Genomic DNA, 19,521 nt, shown 5'->3' on the forward strand with positions numbered 1-19,521 from the left:
TCTCTGACATAGTGGACTTTGAGGGTGCAATCTTCTTCATATTATTTATAACAAAAAAAAAAGAGCCACAAAAAGCATTGTCTTAGTGTAATAATGGTTTATGCTTTATGGCTCCAAATGAATGTCTGTCTGTTCTAAAAGCTTATAAAGCTGAATAATCAATAAGTACATTAGTGTACTTCCTGACAAACTCATCAACACATGGTTCTTTCCAGCAGGGAAAGGTCTTCATCCACACATTCATCAGTGGTCAGTGCTTTATTGATTCACCACTCGAATAGAATAGAATGGAACCCGAATTCCAGAAATGTTGGGATGTTTTTGAAATATGAATAAAATGAAAACTAAAAGAATTTCAAATCAAATGAGCCAATATTTTCTTCACAATAGAACAGATAACATAACAAATGTTTAAACTGGGAAATTGTCCAATTTCATACACAAAATGAGCTCATTTAAAATTTGATACCTGCTACAGGTCTCAAAATAGTTGGGACGGGGGCATGTTTACCATGGTGTAGCATCTCCTCTTCTTTTCAAAACAGTTTGAAGACGTCTGGGCATCAAGGTTATGAGTTTCTGGAGTTTTGGTGTTTGGTCCCTTTCTTGCCTGATATAGGTTTCCAGCTGCTGAAGAGTTTGTGGTCGTCTTTGAAATATTTTTCGTTTAATGATGCGCCAAATGTTCTCTATAAGTGAAAGATCTGGACCATGCAGGCCAATTCAGTACCAGGACTCTTCTACTACGAAGCCATGCTGTTGTAATAGCTGCAGTATGTGGTTTCGCATTGTCCTGCTGAAATACATGTCGTCTGGAGGGGAGCATATGTTGCTCTAAAACTTTTATATATTTTTCAGCATTCATAGTGCCTTCCAAAACATGCAAGCTGCCCATATCGTATGCACTTATGCACCCTCATACCATCAGAGATGCTGGCTTTTGAACTGAACGTTGATGACACGCTGGAAACTCTCCCTCCTCTTTAGCTCGGAGAACACGGCGTCCGTGATTTCCAACAAGAATGTCAAATTTGGACTTGTCTGACCATAGAATATTTTTCCACTTTGAAAGAGTCCATTTTAAATGAGCCTTGGCCCGCAGGACACGATGGCGCTTCTGGACCATGTTCACATATGGCTTCGTTTTTGCATGATAGAGCTTTAGTTGGCATCTGCAGATGGCACGGCGGATTGTGTTTATAGACAGTGGTTTCTGGAAGTATTCCTGGGCCCATTTAGTAATGTCAATGACAAAATCATGCCGATGAGTGATGCAGTGTCGTCTGAGGGCCTGAAGACCATGGGAATCCAACAAAGGTCTTCGTTCTTGTCCCTTACGCACAGAGATTTCTCCAGTTTCTCTGAATCTTTTGATGTTATGCACTGTAGATGATGAGATTTGCAAAGCCTTTGCAATTTGACATTGAGTAACATTGTTTTTAAAGTATTCCACAATCTTTTTATGCACTTTTTCACAGATGCCCATCTTTACTTCTGAGAGTGACTGACTCAAGTGCATGGACTGTGTCAAAGTGAACACACATCTGTATATTATACTGTATCCAGTGTAGACGAGATAGCAGCAGTGATTGTAATTTCTATTTGCTTTTGTGATCAAGCCTGGGCCTATAGGCTGGGCCTATGGTGAGAAGAAGACTACTCGTCGATGTTTTTCTCTGGAGGCGCTGTTTATGCAAACGACTGCGCCCAGGTGACGTCACCCTAGCACCTAGGATCCAAACGAGCTGTTTTCTGAGATTTATTACATAAATGCTTTTTAATTGATGATGAGGACATTTTAAGTTATGAAACTTGCAGGTCGTATTTAGCAAACATAGACCTCTTCTTTGTGAAAAGATCAAGGGAAATTTGGTTTCTCATGTCATGACCCCTTCAATGTTTCCTTTTTTGAAATCAAAATTGCCCCTAGCCCAAGAATCAGCCAAAATATCCCACTTCAGTATGGGCTCATTTATTCCCATCATCCTCAGATAAGTGACTACATGAATTTTACTCCTTGGATTGGCCAATTTGAAACCGAAACTGCTTGGCTTCTCAAAAAAAGCTTATAAGAAGTTAGTCAAAGTGTGGTTTATTCTTGGCCACCACGGGAAACTACAGCATCAGAACATGCTCTCTTTCTCAACAATACCCAGATAAATTTACAAAGCTGCAAACACTAAAGTTACATAATATATTTTAAAAGCCAATTGTTTGTAGAAAAGAAATTAATTAATGTACATTTCTTTTACATTTGACTTTGTTTTCATTTAATGTAACAAAGACAAATTTTCAAACTGGAATTAAATAGCTTTAACATACAAAATCCAGGTCTCATTCACAGATGTAACCTGCGGGATTAAACAAGTTAAAAACATTTTAGAGAACTGTAAAAATATTCACACACTGCAGCTGCTGATTTCTACATAAAAATGTCCTACGTGACATAATTGTCGACCACTTCTCATTTTTGTTTGTTATATTGCTTAGTAACTCAGAAATGATTATCTTGCCTTTGCAAGTGTTGGTCACACCACAGTTCATCAGTGCATACTTATATTTGTAATTCAAATAACTGAGCAATCTATTCAGATTCTGCTGCATGTCATCTGATAAATGGTTTCTTATGAAAATGCATAAGCGTGATAATGATTCTTCACTTGTTCGGGTATGCAAACTGAATGAGCTCATTCTGTTTTGAGGGCACTTGTTTGACTATATATCATGAATTGCATTATCTCATGTCTCCATGCCAGTGCTCACATACTTCACTAACTGTGTTACTGAGTAATAACTATGTGTCTCTCTCTCTGCAGCTTCATGCCACACTCAGGAAAAAAAAAAGCAAAAGGAAATATCTGCCCTGAAGGAGACAAATGCCCAGCTGAGAAATCTGGCTAAACAGACTGAACATTACGCCACAATACTAGATGTAAAGCAATTTTTTCAAGAAAATAATCAAGACAATACATCAGAATTACTTTTAATTACAATGTACAGTTGCCACTTTTTCTTGCAACTCTGAGTTTACATCCTGTAATTGTGACATTTTTCTCAGATATAAACTAGCAATTGAGAAGTCAGTATGGTGATATTCAGCAAAGAAGTCTTGAGTTTATACAGACGTGGTCAGAATTTTTGGCACCCTTGGTAAATGTGATCAAAGAAGGCTGGGAAAATGAATCTGCATTGTTAATCCTTTTGATCTTTTATTTAAAAAAAAAATCACAAAAATCTAACCTTTCATTGGATAATAAGAATTTAAAATGGGGGAAATATCATTATGAAATAAATGTTTTTCTCTAATACACATTGGACACAATTAACGGTACCCTTTTATTCAATACTTTTTGAAACATCCATTTGCCAGTTTAACAGCTCTAAATGTTCTCCTATAATACCTGATGAGGTTAGAGAACACCTGACAAGAGATCAGAGACCATTCCTTCATCCAGAATCTCTCCAGATCCTTCAGATTCCCAGCTTCATGACGGTGCTTCTTCTCTTCAGTTCACCTCACTCATTTTCTACAGGGTTCAGGTCAGAGGACTGGAATAGCAGAAGGTTGGTTTTGTGCTCAGTGACCCAATTTTGTGTTGTTTTTGAGGTTTGTGTTTGGATTATTGTCCAGTTGGAAGATCCAAACATGGCCCATTATAAGATTTCTAGACAAGTCAGTAACTTGTTGATTTTTTATCTGTTGGTATTTGATAGAATCCATGATGCCATGTGTCTAAACAAGATGTCCAGGACCTCAGGCAGAAATATAGGCCCACAACATCAAAAATACAGCATTATATTTCATTTTACACATGGGGTACTTTTTATCCCTGTGTTCACCAAACCCATCTTGAGTGTTTGCTGCTAAAAAGCTAATTTTTTAGTTTCATCTGACCATAGAAGCCAGTCCCATTTGAAGTTCCAGTCGTGTCTGACAACTGAATATGCTGGAGTTTGTTTTTTGATGAGCTAGGAGAATTTTTCTTGAAACCCTCCCAAACAACATGTGGTGATGTAGGACCTGTTTGACTTTTTTTTTTTTAAGGTTTTCTGACCCGAGACTCAACTAATTTCTGCAATTCTCCAGCTGTGGTCCTTGGAGAGTCTTTAGCCACTCAAACTCTCCTCCTCACCAAGCATTAGAACGATATAGACACATGTCCTCTTCCAGAAAGATTCATAACGTTTTATGTTGATTGTAAATTCTTAATTATTGCCCTGATGGTGGAAATGGGAATTTTCACTGCTCTAGCTCTTTTCTTAAAGCCACTTCACTAATTTGTGAAGCTCAATTATCTTTTGCTGCACATCAGAAATATATTCTTTGTTTTTTCTCATTGTGATGGATGATGATTAAGGGAATTTGAGCTTTGTTTTCCCTCCTATTTATATTTCTATGAAACAGGAAGCCATGTCTGGATAATTTCATGTTCATAATCACCCTGGAGTGCTCAAAATTGTAAATATGAATGGGAATATACTTATACTATATTTTACTCATAAGAATTTCTAGGGGTACCAATAATTGTGTCCAACATGTATTTGAGAAAAACATTTATTTCATAATGAGTTTTTCCTATTTTCAATTGTTTTAGTTCAACGAAAGGTTAGATTTTTGTGATTTAAAAAAATTGAAATAATTCTGACCAAGACTGTATGTTGCAATACTGACTTTTTCTCATAATTGCATATTTTATCTGAGAGAAAAGTCTGAAGTTCGAGATATAAACTCTGGACTGAGTTTATATCTCATACTTCTGACTTTTTTTCTCAGATATAAACTAATTCTGCTAATTCTGGGAAAAACATTAGTATTGAGACCTATAAACTTGTTACTTTAATGTTTTTCTTACAATTCCAAATTTACATCTTGCAATTGCGACTTTTTTTTGTTTCAGCCATGAATTAAAAATACCGAAAAGGTCTGAATTTGTGTTTATATCTTGCATGCAAATGTTTATCTGAGAAAATAATGTGAGATCTAATCTAAGAATAGCAATAAAAAGTCAGAAATCTGAGTTTATATTTCACACTTCTGACTTTTCTCAGATATAAACTTTTAATTCTGAGGAGGAACAAGTATTGCAAGATTAACTTTTTTTGAATTTACATCTTGCAGTTGTGACTTATTGTTTCTGCCATGAATAAAAAATAAAAGAGGTAATTGTGACTTTTTTATCTCACATTTCTGAATTCTCATAATTGCGATAATTTATTTCCTGCAATTCTAAATTTATCTCTCACAACTCACCTCTCTGGCTTTTTCTCAGATTTTTTATTTTTTTTTTCTCAGAGTTTGTATCTGAGAAAAAAAGTCAGAATTGTGAGATATAAACTCAGGATTGTTAAAATAAAGTGAACTGTGAGATAAAAAGTTGCAATTACCTTTTTTATAAAAAAATTAATAAAAATAATCACAGCAAAAGGCTTCCATAGATTGCAATGATTATGAAAAAAAATTCTAGGCTTTGTAATCGCAACATAAATTCAGCAAAAATGCAGCATAGAATAAAAATTTTATAAAAAAATTGTAAAGTTATTTACCTTCCTACTACACATTCTTGTGAATGCTTCACCAGTGCATGTTATTCCAATGAAAAAAGGTTTGTCTTTGCCCCTTTACAGTATGTAACACCCACTTTCACCATTCAATCAATTCCCAACTATTTATTCTAACTGAATATCCTGTTTCACCCTAAATGCTAAGTAAAATGCATTGTGAACAGCATTTCATTTCATTAAATATATAATAAACTTTTAAAAAATTATATTTGTATATATTGAACAGTTTATGGATGAAATTGGAATTATTTGCAGGTTTCGCATTATAAATGATACTATGTCTTTGACATTATAATTGTGGCATAAATGCTGAATTGACTATTCAGAAATCATCTGTTTTATAAACTGATATTCAATTACACATATATCTGTGAAACTTCAGCAGCCAGAGGGCAGCAAGCCCTCCACATTTTCACTGTCACACCCTCGAATGACCGTTTGTCAGTTCCACTTCCTGTCTACTAGGCTGTGACAACATCGTTCCAGAGAGACTCAGTATCACGCTGCACTCCTGTGAGGCCAACAGAGGATCATTCTTCTGAACACTCCTGGATCTCTCTGCTGACACAGGAAGAGCCATCAGATCCATCATCCACAGCTTTAACTAACTCCAGCACCACTGACAAACAAAGCCCAACATCAGGGGTCAAACGGCAGCTGTGGTCTAGCTGGAATAACCTTCTCTGCAAAGATGCTGAGGACACCAGCTTGAACTTTCCGCCCAGTTCCAAGCAGCCCAGGCTTGAAAATGAACTTGTACATGTAGACTTGGAGCATCTGAAGGCCCAGCTGGACCAGGATGAACAGGCTCCTCAGCAACTAAGTGAAGATTCAGGCCTGACCCAGAATCAAATGATTGAGATGTCCTCTGGAGGGTTGATCGCACAAAGGGTGAACATATTTGGGGCTTTCCATGGGCTTCGAGTGATTACACAAACCCCATCTATCATATCTGATCTTAACATGAGTGGAGATGATGGAAAAGTGTGCTTTAAGACCGCAATCAGGGACCACAGTACCGTAAAGACCAAGGTTTTCCCACATGGAAAGGCTTTCACACACCAAGTGGATCTTGTAGATTCCTTTGGGTTCCACACTGAACAGCTTTATGATTCAAAGAGTTGAATTTGTGAAAAATCAACAGTATTCCATGTAGATCAAAAGAACAAAGTTCAGTTTAGACCAGGGGTGTCAAACTCAATTCCTGGAGGGCCACAGCCCTGCAGAGTTTAGCTCCAATCCTAATTAAACACACCTGATCCAGCTAATCAAGTCCTTCAGGCTCAATTGAAAACTACATGGTTTGTGTGTTGCAGCAGGGTTGGAACTAAACTCTGCAGGGCTGCGGCCCTCCAGGAACTGAGATTGACACCCCTGGTTTAGACCAACAAAAGTCCTTGTTTGAGCAAGGCTGCTTTTGAATTCCCACCACTGGTCAACCTTTAAACTCCCTTAAAACTAAAGGTTTTTTATTGGAATCAATGGTTCCATGAAGAACCTTTAACATCCATGGAACATTCCAGTGCACAAAAGGTTCTTCATAGTGGTAAAAGGTTCTTTAGAGTTCTTCACACCGAGACAAAATGGTTCTTTTAAGAACTTTTCACTGAAAAGTTTTAAATGTGACTGCTCCTCAGCTCCTGCGACCTTGTGAGGAAACAAAATGTCGACTGGCTGCACGCTTCAGAATCTGCAGTCATCTTGGAAACAGTTTTCCATTCACGACTCAAACAGACACTTCTCAACAGAGAAATAAAGCTGACATACCACAAAGTTCATCACAGGACAAGGAGATCAAATCGTAAATACAGTACATTTATTGAAGCAATATATCCAGTGATGCAGGACTTTGTATTGACAGTGTGTAGAATTTTACACTAGAAATAAATTATATTTTAGTGGCCTTTATAAAAAGCTGATTTTAAAGCAAAGTGTGTAATTTCTGAACCACTAGCTACACCAAACTGAATTTAAAAAATAACGACAAAAGAACTGGTCCTTTTCTGTTTTCCATTGGTTGGCCAAAGGGGTGGCCTTGCCTCCAAACTCACCCCATTGGCTGAGCCCAATAAGGCTGTTCAAACACACTGCAATTCCATTTGATGCCACTAGTGGTGCAAAATTGTACATCTTTTTACAGTAAATAAAATACAAATATTTATACAACATTGTTTGTTGATGTTATCAGTGTAGTGAGAACTTCACGATTTGACTTTTTATGACTATGTAATAGTGTCAAAGCTCACTGTGTTTGCATGGGTGGATCTTAGGTTAGCAAGTTAACAATGTTTTTATACAGAGACAGGGAAACACATGCCAGGCTACAATATATTCTAACCACATGGTATGAGGAAGCTGGCAACAGCATTATAAGGTACCCAATGTGCTTTTCAACCCTTGATGAAAAATGTAACAAATGCCTTCACAATGTTCCCATTGAGCAGCAGAAGGGCTTGCAAAGACTGAAAAAGTAAAAAATTAATAACTTAAACACCATTTCCTCAAGGGAGCATTCCAGGGATTCATAAACAACATTATTAACTGTATAATACTTGGTCCAGCATTAATATTATACTGTTTGTAAATTGTACGTCAAGGTTACATTCCTGCTAGAATTCTTACCGAGTCACGATCTTATTAGTATCGTATTAGGCTGTATCCTGGTTCTGCTACACTTGAGTATACAGGGTCATCTGAGAATGAAAGATGCAACAAGAAATGGGAATAAATATACAGAAGAGAACGTATAAACACATTGCTATATGCATATAATATTTTCATACTTTCTGCAGTTGGTGGTGGAGGTGCTGCTGCTCTCCTGAAATAAAACACAGGAATAATATGTTGAATGGTAAATTTGCTAAATTTGCCATCTGTGAGGAGTGAGGGCTCACCTGCCAGCTGTGGGAAGTGAACGAGTGGGAGCTGATCTCTGATTATTGTAGAAGTTCTCATATGGAACAGATGCTGAGGAAAGATCAGGTTAATAAACATTACAGGAAAGTTCGACCAAACATAAAATGTCATCGAACTCATATTTGAGTGGAACTCAAAGAGAAAGTTCACGCTCGCGTTCTTTTTTTTACAACAGACCGCAAGCTCTGATAAGGACAAAAAGGCAGCATAAAAGCAGGGTTATTATAGTTAACTGAAAGTAAAACTGAAACTGAAATTAAAACCATAAAACAAAATTGTTACTTAAAATGAAATTAACTGAAATAAAATAAAATGCAAAAACTTTGTATTTCAGCTAGAAGCCAAGGCTACATTTCTCATTTTAATTTAGTTTATCTTGATGTAGTAAAATACTTAAAAATGGGATCAAATTAATAAACACTAGACAAACATAAAAAAAACTAAAACATTCAAGTCAAAATGAAAATGGAAAATATGAAAATTAAACTGATTAAAACTATTATCTGTATTAAAAGTGTTATTAAAAATTATAATATTACCTCGATGCTAAAATAACGCTGCATAAGTAAACCATATGACCCCCTAAGAAGATATAGCTTTTTTATTTTATTTTTTTAGCTTCATTTTATCCCCACCACTTCAAATCCCATTTGTGCATGAGCATATTTTAGTTTAGAGTGGTCTGGGTTTGATATCAATTTCTTGTAATCAAACACAATGCATTAATTTGGAACATGTGGAATCATGAATGTGATTTTCAATGGACAAAATCATATGGACTAATTTATGGTGCTTTTATGATGCTCATTTTTCATTATGAGGGTGAGTAAATAAACTGAATTTTAATTTCTATTCAAATTAGAGCTAAAAAGCTCACATAACAAAACATGGTAAATGTGTGTTCGCATTAGAGAAACTTTGGAACATTTTGCACAGTAAAGATTCATTCTCAGTAGTACTGCAATGTATGAAGCACAGCTCACAAAATGTCCCTTTCAAAACCAAGTAACATTCTGTTGGTCAAAACTGTTGGTTCATGTGACCAACTGGATGTGAAATCTGCACTGGGAAATCTTTCACCCTTGTACAAAATTAGCTGCATGGATTCCATTTGAAATGACTGGATGTCAGCCATAAACTTGACCACACCTTATGAGTGGTTGTGAAACCCTGCTGCTGAGAGTACCTGGTGGTTTGTCTCCAGTTCTTCTGAGGTTGACAAAATGCTCGATGTCTTCTTGAATGTTACATTGTTCCAGTGACTTCCTCACTTCCTCGTAGAGCTGCGTAACACAGATACACACGGTGAGGCGAGTTCCATATGTGGGTCCTACCTGATGCCAAACAGTCAGGTTACCTCATCACTGGCGACACACTGCTGGGAGAGATGGTTGAGATGGGTCCACACAACGTTTCTCAGGGTGCTGATCCTCTCCACTTCCTGTTTCTCAAAAAACTGTGGTAACATGCACAAGATGTCAAAGTAGAAAAATCATAATATCATAACAACCCTATAATATGTCTTTCCTCATTCAGTACACCAGCCAGTCAATAATCACCAAATATAAAGCAACTTGTTGAAGCATGTTTTAATTTAGGCTTTTTATGTGTAATTCAGTAGATTTGTTTGACCTTTAATGGTTTTACAGTCAACACGAAATGCCATTTACAACCCATTTTCAAGAGGTATGCAGGCTTTACATGAGCTGACATGAGCATGTATGATTTGTCATCGATCTGTTATAAAAAGCGATCCTCAGTGTTGGGGTGTGTGATGCAGGCTGGGGCGTAGAGCTCACCTCGCAGGCTTTGACATGTTCGTTCAGCCACTCCTCTCTCATCTTCCCCAACAAGGACACATTCTGACTATATATCTTGTCTATTATGGAACCGAACAAACAAAGAACATTAAAATTAGACATTGAAATAGAAGAGTTGTGTTGTGTTTATGGCTGGGCAATACAGCTAAATATTAAAATCGCAATATTTTTCAGTCTTTTGATAATATTGAAATAATATCTTAATATTTGGGGGGGGGGGTTCAATCAGCTTCAAGAAAACAGTGTTTTATAATGTTTTACAAAATAAGCAAAAGATACTTAATAATGTGCATTTATAGACACTAATATAACAATACATAGGCATATAAACTATTTCTTAAAAAAAAAAAAATCTTTTGAGGAAAGAATTTTTGGGGAAAAATTAATCTCATTGCCAAATGAGATTTTTTAGAAGCGACATAAATGCAGTCCAATAATTGGCCTTAAAAATATTAAACAATACCGATAATTTACATTTACATTTATTCATTTAGCTGACGCTTTTATCCAAAGCGACTTACAATTGCTATATATGTCAGAGGTCGCACGCCTCTGGAGCAACTAGGGGTTAAGTGTCTTGCTCAGGGACACATTGGTGTCTCACAGTGGATTCAAACCCGGGTCTCTCACACCAAAGGCATGCGTCCTATCCACTGCGCCATCACCACCCCACCTAATACCTAACAACCAATTTCAAAAAACTGATAAAGTGTTTCTGGTACTACACGTATTGACATCTGAACAACCAGCCTATAACTACACAAGCATTAAGACTCAACATAAGAGTCATTAACTACACTGATTCTGCAGTATGTTGCTGATTCACTAAAAGAACCACCTCATAAGACTCAATCGTTCGGGAATCAGGCTACACTTATTGAGCTGTATGCTTTTGACTCACTAAATAGAACCGACTCATAAGACTCAATCATTCAAGTATCAGACTACACTAACCTAACTGTACATTTTGCGCTGTAGATTGAGTAGCAGTTTTCAAATATCAGCTGATTAATTTGCCTGACGATATATAGATCCATCATTCATTTGTCTTAATGCTCTTAGGCCTATACATTGAGGAATTAGCCTAATTAAAAATTCTTATTTCTTAGTTTTACCAACAGAATCCTCACAAATATTCAATACATTGGTTAAAGTATATTATAAGTGAGGATGTTACTAGTGTATTTGCTGACGTTCTTACCGGCTTCCTCTGCCGTCTGCTTGGCTTGCTGTGTTTTGGCATACAGCTTGAAGCATAAGAGAGTGATATTATTTATACAACAGAGTGTCTTCAGTCATTCACATCTTACAAGCACATAATACAAACAGCTAAACGGCTCTTCTCTCTTTTTTACCTGTTCTCTAAAACAGAGATGAAGACTGATAGTTGACTTGCTACAAAAGATTTATAGAGTCTTGTCCTCAGGGGATTACAAATACTTCCAACACTGCTGCCATGTTTTACAATGATTCACAGCGCTGTACATCCCCCGGCAGTCATCTGTACCCATTTGTGGCCTTCATGGTTTGTTTTGCATGCTGCTTTGCTGTACTAACTCATTTTCCTCCTCTCAAGAGATACAGCTCTATGGAATTTAGGCCTGAATTCATCTCTGCTATTCTCTCCATTTATAAAAGGAAGTGTTCTAAGTAAACATAATTTTCTATAATGTCTAACACACAAAACAGAACTAGATCTGAATTGCCTGAAGGACATACGAGTGCTTGCTAGGCAGCGAAAGAATAATGTTACAGTTTTAGGTAAGCATTACAGTATATTTTCAAAGGTTGTTCACTGAAAATTGTGTCATAATTTACTCACCCTCAAGTTGTTCCAAACCTGTATGAGTTTCTGTCTTCTGCTGAACACAAAAAAATATATTTTGAAGAATGTCGGTAACTAAATTGTTGACTTCCATAGTTTGGAACAACTTGAAGATGAGTGAATAATGACAGAATTTTCATTTTTGGGTGAACTATCCCATCTGTCATTTTGTTTGTATTCATGATATAAAATGGTAAAACAGATGCAAGAAAGGAATATGGAATAGAATATGCAAATATCACAATGGTGTCATCAGTTACATTTTGATTCTTCCATATCATTCTAGAATGCTTGATTTTGATTGGCTGGAATCTGTGCTTTATTGCTCAAGTAGTTTAATCAACATTCTAAATAAAAGTTCTAAAACACAACAAATTATCCAAAGTCAAGCCACCATTTATGATCTACCAAAAGCAGTCACTGTTTCTTTTTCCTGTTTTCACACTCGTCCACACACACTTGAACATACAGATCTTGTCAGCACTGACCTGCAACTTTAGCAATTAATTTCCCTACTAAAAAGGTCAACATGTCCTAGCAGCAAGATGTTAGCACTATTTATTTGTTGAAGTAGTTGAACACAGATTAGTAGAACACTACTGAGCACAAACCCAGGTAATTCACACATGCTTAATCTGTCTCGCTCTCACACATACACAAAGCAATGGCTTAAAGGGATAGTTCACAAAAAAATCTGTCATTTACTCACCCTCTGTATGAGTTTCCTCCATCTGCTCAAGACAAAAGGAGATATTTTGAAGAATGTTGGTAACCAAATAGTTGACAGTAGCCACTAACATCCATAGTATCTTTTTTTCCATGCTTTGGAAGTCAATGGTTATTGGCAACTGCTTGGTGACCAACATTCTTCAGAATATCTTCTTTTGTGCTTAACAGAAGAAAGAAGCTCATACAAGTTTGGAACAACTTGAGGGTGCATAAAATGATGAGAGAATTTTCATTTTCTTGTGACCTATACCTTACAAGAGTGTTTAATGTCTCCAGGTGTAAAAACGGTGGTAGTCTATGGATAAGTACATGTTAAATCATGTTTTAAATGCACTTTGTGTAAGGCAGTACCATTTTTTGGACTGACATTTTATCCATCTACGTGATTGGGAAATTTTTCAAATGTAATCTTAAAATTCTTAAAAAGTATGAAACCAACAAAATGTCTGCATGTTAATTGCTTTAGTCTCAATCTCTCACAGAAGTTTAATATTTAACAGTTCAACTTTTGGAACATCAATACAGAGATACCAGAAGAACGTCAATACAGAGATACCTTGCTAACACTGTAAAAAGTGCAGATAAAAGCAAAATGCAGGAAGACCATAAAAGAAAAGAGGCTTCTATATATGCACTAAAATGTAAGTGAAAGCAAGATTCTTGCAGTGGTCATATAGGACAGAAAAAACAGATGCATCATTTTACTTACGTACCTTTTCTTGTTGCTTGGAACTGCTAGTGGTGGCGTTTCTGTTCATGTTTTGTTCTGCTTCCTCTTTATCTCGACACTTTTGCTCATAAGTCTTCTTCGCCTTAAAAAAAAATATCCATTGGCATTTAAAGTGTGCCCAATACAACTTATGTATAAATTTAACCTACCTAAATTCTACATTCAACCTACAATTTAACCTTTAATCTAGATTCATTCATAAGTATTAATCTCTTTCTGATATTTAATATTTTCTTTACTATTATTCTAAATATGGAAACATGTAATATTATTTAAAAAACACAATTATGTCAAATAAATGGTTATTTCTACGAAAGCATTGTATGCAACATCACATGTGGTACTACAAAGTTTCAGTTCTTAACTAGTAAATACTCATGGATCATGGGACACCTTGATGGTAATAAACTTAAGGGAAACCGTTTATTTACCAACCTGAATTCACCACTTTCAAGAATGCTTCATTTAATTTTGAATGAGAAGTTGTCTTTTTAATGAACAAAGCCATTCAGCACAGATCACTTCCCATTTTGTGCAGCTAAAATCAGGTGCACTTATTCACTTCCCTCCTACCACTAAATGAGAACATATACTTCCCATAAAGGAAATAAGGTACCATAGAAAAGTGGGCAGCTAAACCACATAGCAATAGCAGTGACAACAATATACAAACACTTTGCTCTCTCTTTCATACTTACCTCAGCTGTTTTCTTATATTGTGCGGCCTTCTGCTTATGAAGAGCATCCATATGCTGTTCTACCTGAAAAAAGCACAACTTTTAGCACAATTTAACATCATGTACTGTCATTTGCAGGTTGATTCAACTGAAAAGTGTAAACACTCTCTCACACTATGGAAACAATGTGCTATTTGTTTTGAGAATTCTGACCAGGCAGCATAGCAACACAGGCTCAACCAATGGTGTGAGTTTCAGGCGGAGCTACCTGTTTATTTGACCAATAGCAGACCTACAGAATATATTGCTAATATTTAATTCTACTACAGTAGAAGATTTACCAGTGCAGATTTTTTTGGCAGTATTTGAGATAGTACAGGATTTCCTGATCAGCCACCAATCAGTGTTGTCATTTCCTTGCAATTGGTCTCATTTACGCCTCAGATTATTGGGAAAATACGCAACTGCATCCAGAACTGAACACCCATGAGCAAAGATGGCAGATTTCAAATCACATACTTCCAAGAGGTCTAGCATCAGCTGATCATCATCCAATGAGATGAATAGGAATGCTAACTATCTCCAGGTACGAAAAGTTTGAAAATGCTTTCCGTTTGGGGACAGTTGTAATGAAGAAAGACACACTTCCAACACACTTCAAATTTGATCTGTAAATAATGTATTAAATGCTGTTTGTCCACCTTACCTTCTTCTTGGCCTCTTTCTGTTTCTCTCTGAAGTCTTCTAATTTCTTTGCTTCCTCCCTCATGTTTTGGGCCAAATGCAGATGGGACAAACTGACATTTTCTGTTTCTAAACACACATTTTGAACATAAAGTAGGGTAACAGAACAATAAACTGCAATCTTTAAGTTTGCAGACAGTATTTACTTACGCAATTTGAAAACGTCAAGCGATCGTTTCAGGGTGCTAAAAACAGAAAAAGAAAACGTTGATGAGTAACCAACGTCCAGTTTGTGCAATAAAACCATTGTAAAATTGCTGACATCAGTCACTGGTATAGTTAAACTTTTTTTTTCTCCTCACCCTATAGTAAGAGGAAAGGCACTAACCACAAACCATCTACAAACATGTGACCAACCCAGACACTGTTTAAGTTTGTACTCAAATACTGTATATCAATATGAATCTTCTGAAGGGGATCAATATCCAACCAGAACAACACAATAACTTGTTATATTCACTCAAGAAACATCTGGCTAAACAAATCAAAGTATTTAACCTCTATAAAGAACACCAATAATAAGAGATGCTTGCTCAAGGTGCAGTTATACAGCCTTACTATACATTTGTTAATGAGTTTTTAAAACACTGTAATTGTGGTTGTTTGGTTATTGTTTATTGGCTCAGCCCAAGTCTCTGATCTGGCTCAGGTTCCTCTTTTTATAGTCCGACTGCTTAAAATATGGCAGACCTCTCAACTAGAACCACACAATTTGATGTCCTTAGTTTGGTTTACTGCTAATGAACCCCAAAATAATAAAGTACTTTTACAATCCTTTGCATTTTGTAAAAGTACAACTGCTATATTAACTGTAATAATTGTAATTATACATCGGTACTTACTTCATTTCACTGTGTCCACACACTTTCTTGGACAAACCCAGCAGCTCCTTGGCATATTTTTCTTCAATCGTGGCTCTGAAAATAAGTGTGCTTTTATATTTTACATCAATGTTTTTGTACATAATGACATATTTATGCTTGCCTGAAATGTATTTGTTATTAAATCAAATTTTCTTTATGTTCGACAGAAGAAAGAAACTCAAACAGGTTTGGAACAAGTTACTAGTGAGTAAACAATGACAGAAGTTTAATGTTTGGTTAAATATCCCTTTAAGAAAGTAAAATGGCCCATTTTAATTTCATGTTGACTTTAACTTCTAGTCTTTGTTTCTGTAACTCTTTTATTTAACACAGTAGCACATTGGAAAAAATTATAACTGTAAATCATTTTCACATCAACAACAGGAAATTTTGCAACAATGCTCGTCATGAGGTATTTTTTCCCTTTTTTTAAAGACTTCAGTTACTGTAATATTTATTCCGTTATATGTGAATGCACTAACAACAGTGCATTCACACCGGGTTTACCAGAATGTATAGCTGTGAAAACATCAAGAATTTGAGGTAAAAGTGTCAAACTAGGTGGTAATGGCTGTGACTTCTCACCTGGCCTTCATGAAATCCTCGATTTCTTTGCACGTCCTCTTGCCATCATTCAAGTGCTGGATGATGCTGTCATATCCAGCTGTGCTGATGATATCAGTGTTCTGATATCACAATTGAAGAATGACAACAACAACAACAACAAAACAAAAATATATATATAATATAATATAATCTGAAAGCACAAGCCAGGAATCCACATAGAGCCACATGTATCAAAAATTCCTCATTGTAGTCTTCAGAAACATGGTGGTTTGGACTGTTGACTATCATTACCCATGAGAGCTCAGTCTCTGTAATTTATAAGTCTGAGGGGCAGACATAGCATCATACCCAAAGCCACAGTCAACATGAAATATCTCCCAAAATAAAGGCTATGAAAACAAAACTAAATTGCACCTTATTGCCTGCTTTGCCTAATAAGGTATCAGATTTCTCAGGCTGGCATGGCCAATAGTCAAATAACATGCAGACACAATTCAGCATGAGACAGACCATTGAGATACGCTTCTTCTTTTTTCATTAACAATATATTACTTCATAAGAATGAACTATTTGGGTTGTTTAATGGACGACAAGGCTACACATTATGTGTTGACCACACTTCCCTTAAGGGAAATCAGCCCATGTGACAGAAGCTCAAAAAAGAGCTCAAAATAAAAGGTTTAATTATTTGTGAAACTTAAATCAAATCAGAGAAAGTTGATTATCATTTAGGATTATACAAATAAACAATATGTCCGCTATATTTTTCACTAAGAATTGACTGTATGTCCCCCAAAATACGAAAACCTTACCCAAAAATTATCCTTGAAATGTTGTTCTCTCATTGCGTCGGATGCTGTTTGCTCACTCAGAAACTGACTGTGAAGTTCCGTATCAGGCTGTAATAAAGTAGTGACTGATTTCACACAGAGGTGATGATCTGCTGCACATCGAGTCTAAAAATAATACGCCTCAGGGTCCTAAATGCGCATCTTTCACGTCTGTCCAGAGAGCGAAAGTTGCTTTAAAAGACAACGCAGCCGCAAACTTTAGTGGACTTTTCCACCACCAAGTGACTGAACTGTGAAGTTACAGTTCTTATGAAGTTATAACCTGGACGTCCTTAGGCCTGTGCTAATATAATATAATAGGTGAAAACGCCCCTTAACACATGCTTCCTATCTACAGGCCCAACTGTTCTTAATATATCTGTGATGTTCTATGAAACAATACGCTTTAAAACACTTTTTTTCTTACTGCATGAATGTCAGAATGAATATAAAATTCTCAATGTAAGAATGAGAGAAATGTGATCCTTTTTTGTGGCAGTAGGACGTCTCTGCAGCATTTTGGACAATTTGCAAGCGAGCAATTATAGTTTCAAGCAGGCCACAATATAGGGGTATTACAGTAGTCTAGGCGTGATGTTGTAAGTATGTGCATTACTGTATCCAAAATTCAGGGACAAAACCTGTTTTAATTTCGCAGTTGATCTCAGATGAAAGAACCATTATCGGTTTTTGCTGGAATATAAAATTTTGTATTGTCAGCATAGCAGTGGTAGGATATACTATGGCCCGGTTTCACAGACGATGTTTAGACTAAGCCAGGATTAAATCATAGTTCAATTAGGAAATTTAAGAAATTTTTATAAACGTGCTTAGAAAAAAAAAACATTACGGATCTTGGGACAAAACAAAGGCACTGATATGTTTTAAGATCAATCAGTGCAAGTTTCTTTTAGTTGAAACAGCTCAGACTTAGATTTTAGTCTAGGACTAGCCTTAAGCCTTCTGTGAAATCGGGGGTTTATATCTTTAAAATGCACCCAAAGGATGAAAAATGAAAAGGGCCTAAAATAGACCTTTGGTGCACACCACATAATAAAAGAAATAAATTCCCCAGTGGTCTCTGAGAAGGTTCTGTATTTAAGATTGTATGGTGACCCCCTGAATACCAGTGTTGGGGAAAGTTACTTTTAAAAGTAATGCATTACAATATTGCGTTACTCCCTAAAAATGTAACTAATTACGTTATTTAGCTACTTTTTATGGAAAGTATTGCGTTATGTTACTTTTGCGTTATTTTTTAAATATGAGGAGGGCTTGATTGTTTATAATACAAGAAGTTCTAATTATAGCAAATGTAAAAGCCCTTTCACACCAAAAAGTGTAATGAATAAACCTCAGGCTGAAGGAAAAGTAATTTCACGTCTGTACAGTATAAAGCAGAAGAAGGTTCAACACTCTTCAGCAATAAAAAAAAACAATGAAGCACAATTGTTAGTTTATCTAAAGTCATTTTTGCTTGTAAGTATGGTTGAACTGGATCTTCAAAGGTCAGCAGCAAAGACATTGGTTAATAAAATGGGATTAGATACATTTGTGTTAATATATTTAATTATTGCAGGTTTGCATCATATTCTGAGTTTGCATTTCACTGTATTAATTCATTTTGATGAATACTAAATCTGTTTTTTGCGAGTGGGATGAATTAATGCACATTAACATTTAGTCTAGAACTACAGTATGTTCACACTCGCGTTACTTTTTTGAAAAGTAAAAAAGTTGGCATAACACCAGACTCACAGCTGGAACGTTTAAGGCTGGAATCAGTATACAATTTTTGCCCCGATTTTCCCCTAATTCACAATCTCAACAATTTGGTGCTGGTTGCCACAAATCAGGGCCAGGCTGCAGATTTGAGCTGACAAATATCATAGGAAATTGCATAGTGTATAATGGTCACAAACTCCATTTTTTTTTTAGGTTCAGACTCTGATTCCATCGAGTCAGCCTTTTTTTTTATAACACGTTTTCATATCTAGAAACAAGGCAAATGTTTCTGCGTGAGTTTGTTGTGATCAGAAAACTTTATAAAGTCCGGTAGTGCTTGATCTTCAGTTGTTTAGTGTATGATGACCAGTGTTTTCTCTGTGACTGTTTAAAAACTCGGTAAGTGTATGATGCCTAATGTTTTAAAATGTCTTCAGATTTTCACAAAGTCGAGAAGTCATGTAGCATTCAAGTAGAGAATTCCAGCCTTTAGCTTTAGAAAGAATATCTGCTGGCTGGGGGGTGTATCTCGA

General features: G+C 36.1%; 1 protein-coding gene and 1 pseudogene across 2 annotated transcripts; one reads left to right on the plus strand and one right to left on the minus strand.

Annotated features, from left to right (window-relative positions):
* Positions 1-2,632: 2,632 nt before the first annotated feature.
* On the plus strand, positions 2,633-6,662 carry LOC306865828 (multicilin-like; annotated as a pseudogene). Its single transcript has 3 exons — positions 2,633-2,668; positions 2,817-2,932; positions 6,028-6,662. The product of its transcript is annotated as a multicilin-like (transcript).
* Positions 6,663-7,016: 354 nt separating this feature from the next.
* Positions 7,017-17,353, minus strand: LOC306865920 (proline-serine-threonine phosphatase-interacting protein 2-like). Its single transcript, XM_079410773.1, has 15 exons — positions 17,246-17,353; positions 16,452-16,552; positions 15,846-15,920; positions 15,154-15,188; positions 14,966-15,072; positions 14,281-14,343; positions 13,566-13,664; positions 11,500-11,545; positions 10,278-10,357; positions 9,836-9,934; positions 9,665-9,761; positions 8,457-8,529; positions 8,346-8,380; positions 8,185-8,255; positions 7,017-8,024 (listed from the first exon to the last, which is right to left on the minus strand). The coding sequence occupies exons 1-14, from the start codon at positions 17,276-17,278 to the stop codon at positions 8,200-8,202; spliced, it is 999 nt and encodes a 332-aa protein (XP_079266899.1). The 5' UTR covers positions 17,279-17,353; the 3' UTR covers positions 7,017-8,024; positions 8,185-8,199.
* Between the last annotated feature and the right edge of the window lie 2,168 nt (positions 17,354-19,521).

The sequence above is a fragment of the Barbus barbus genome, assembly GCF_936440315.1.
Source record: "Barbus barbus genome assembly, chromosome: 47".
Taxonomy (NCBI): Eukaryota; Metazoa; Chordata; class Actinopteri; order Cypriniformes; family Cyprinidae; genus Barbus; species Barbus barbus.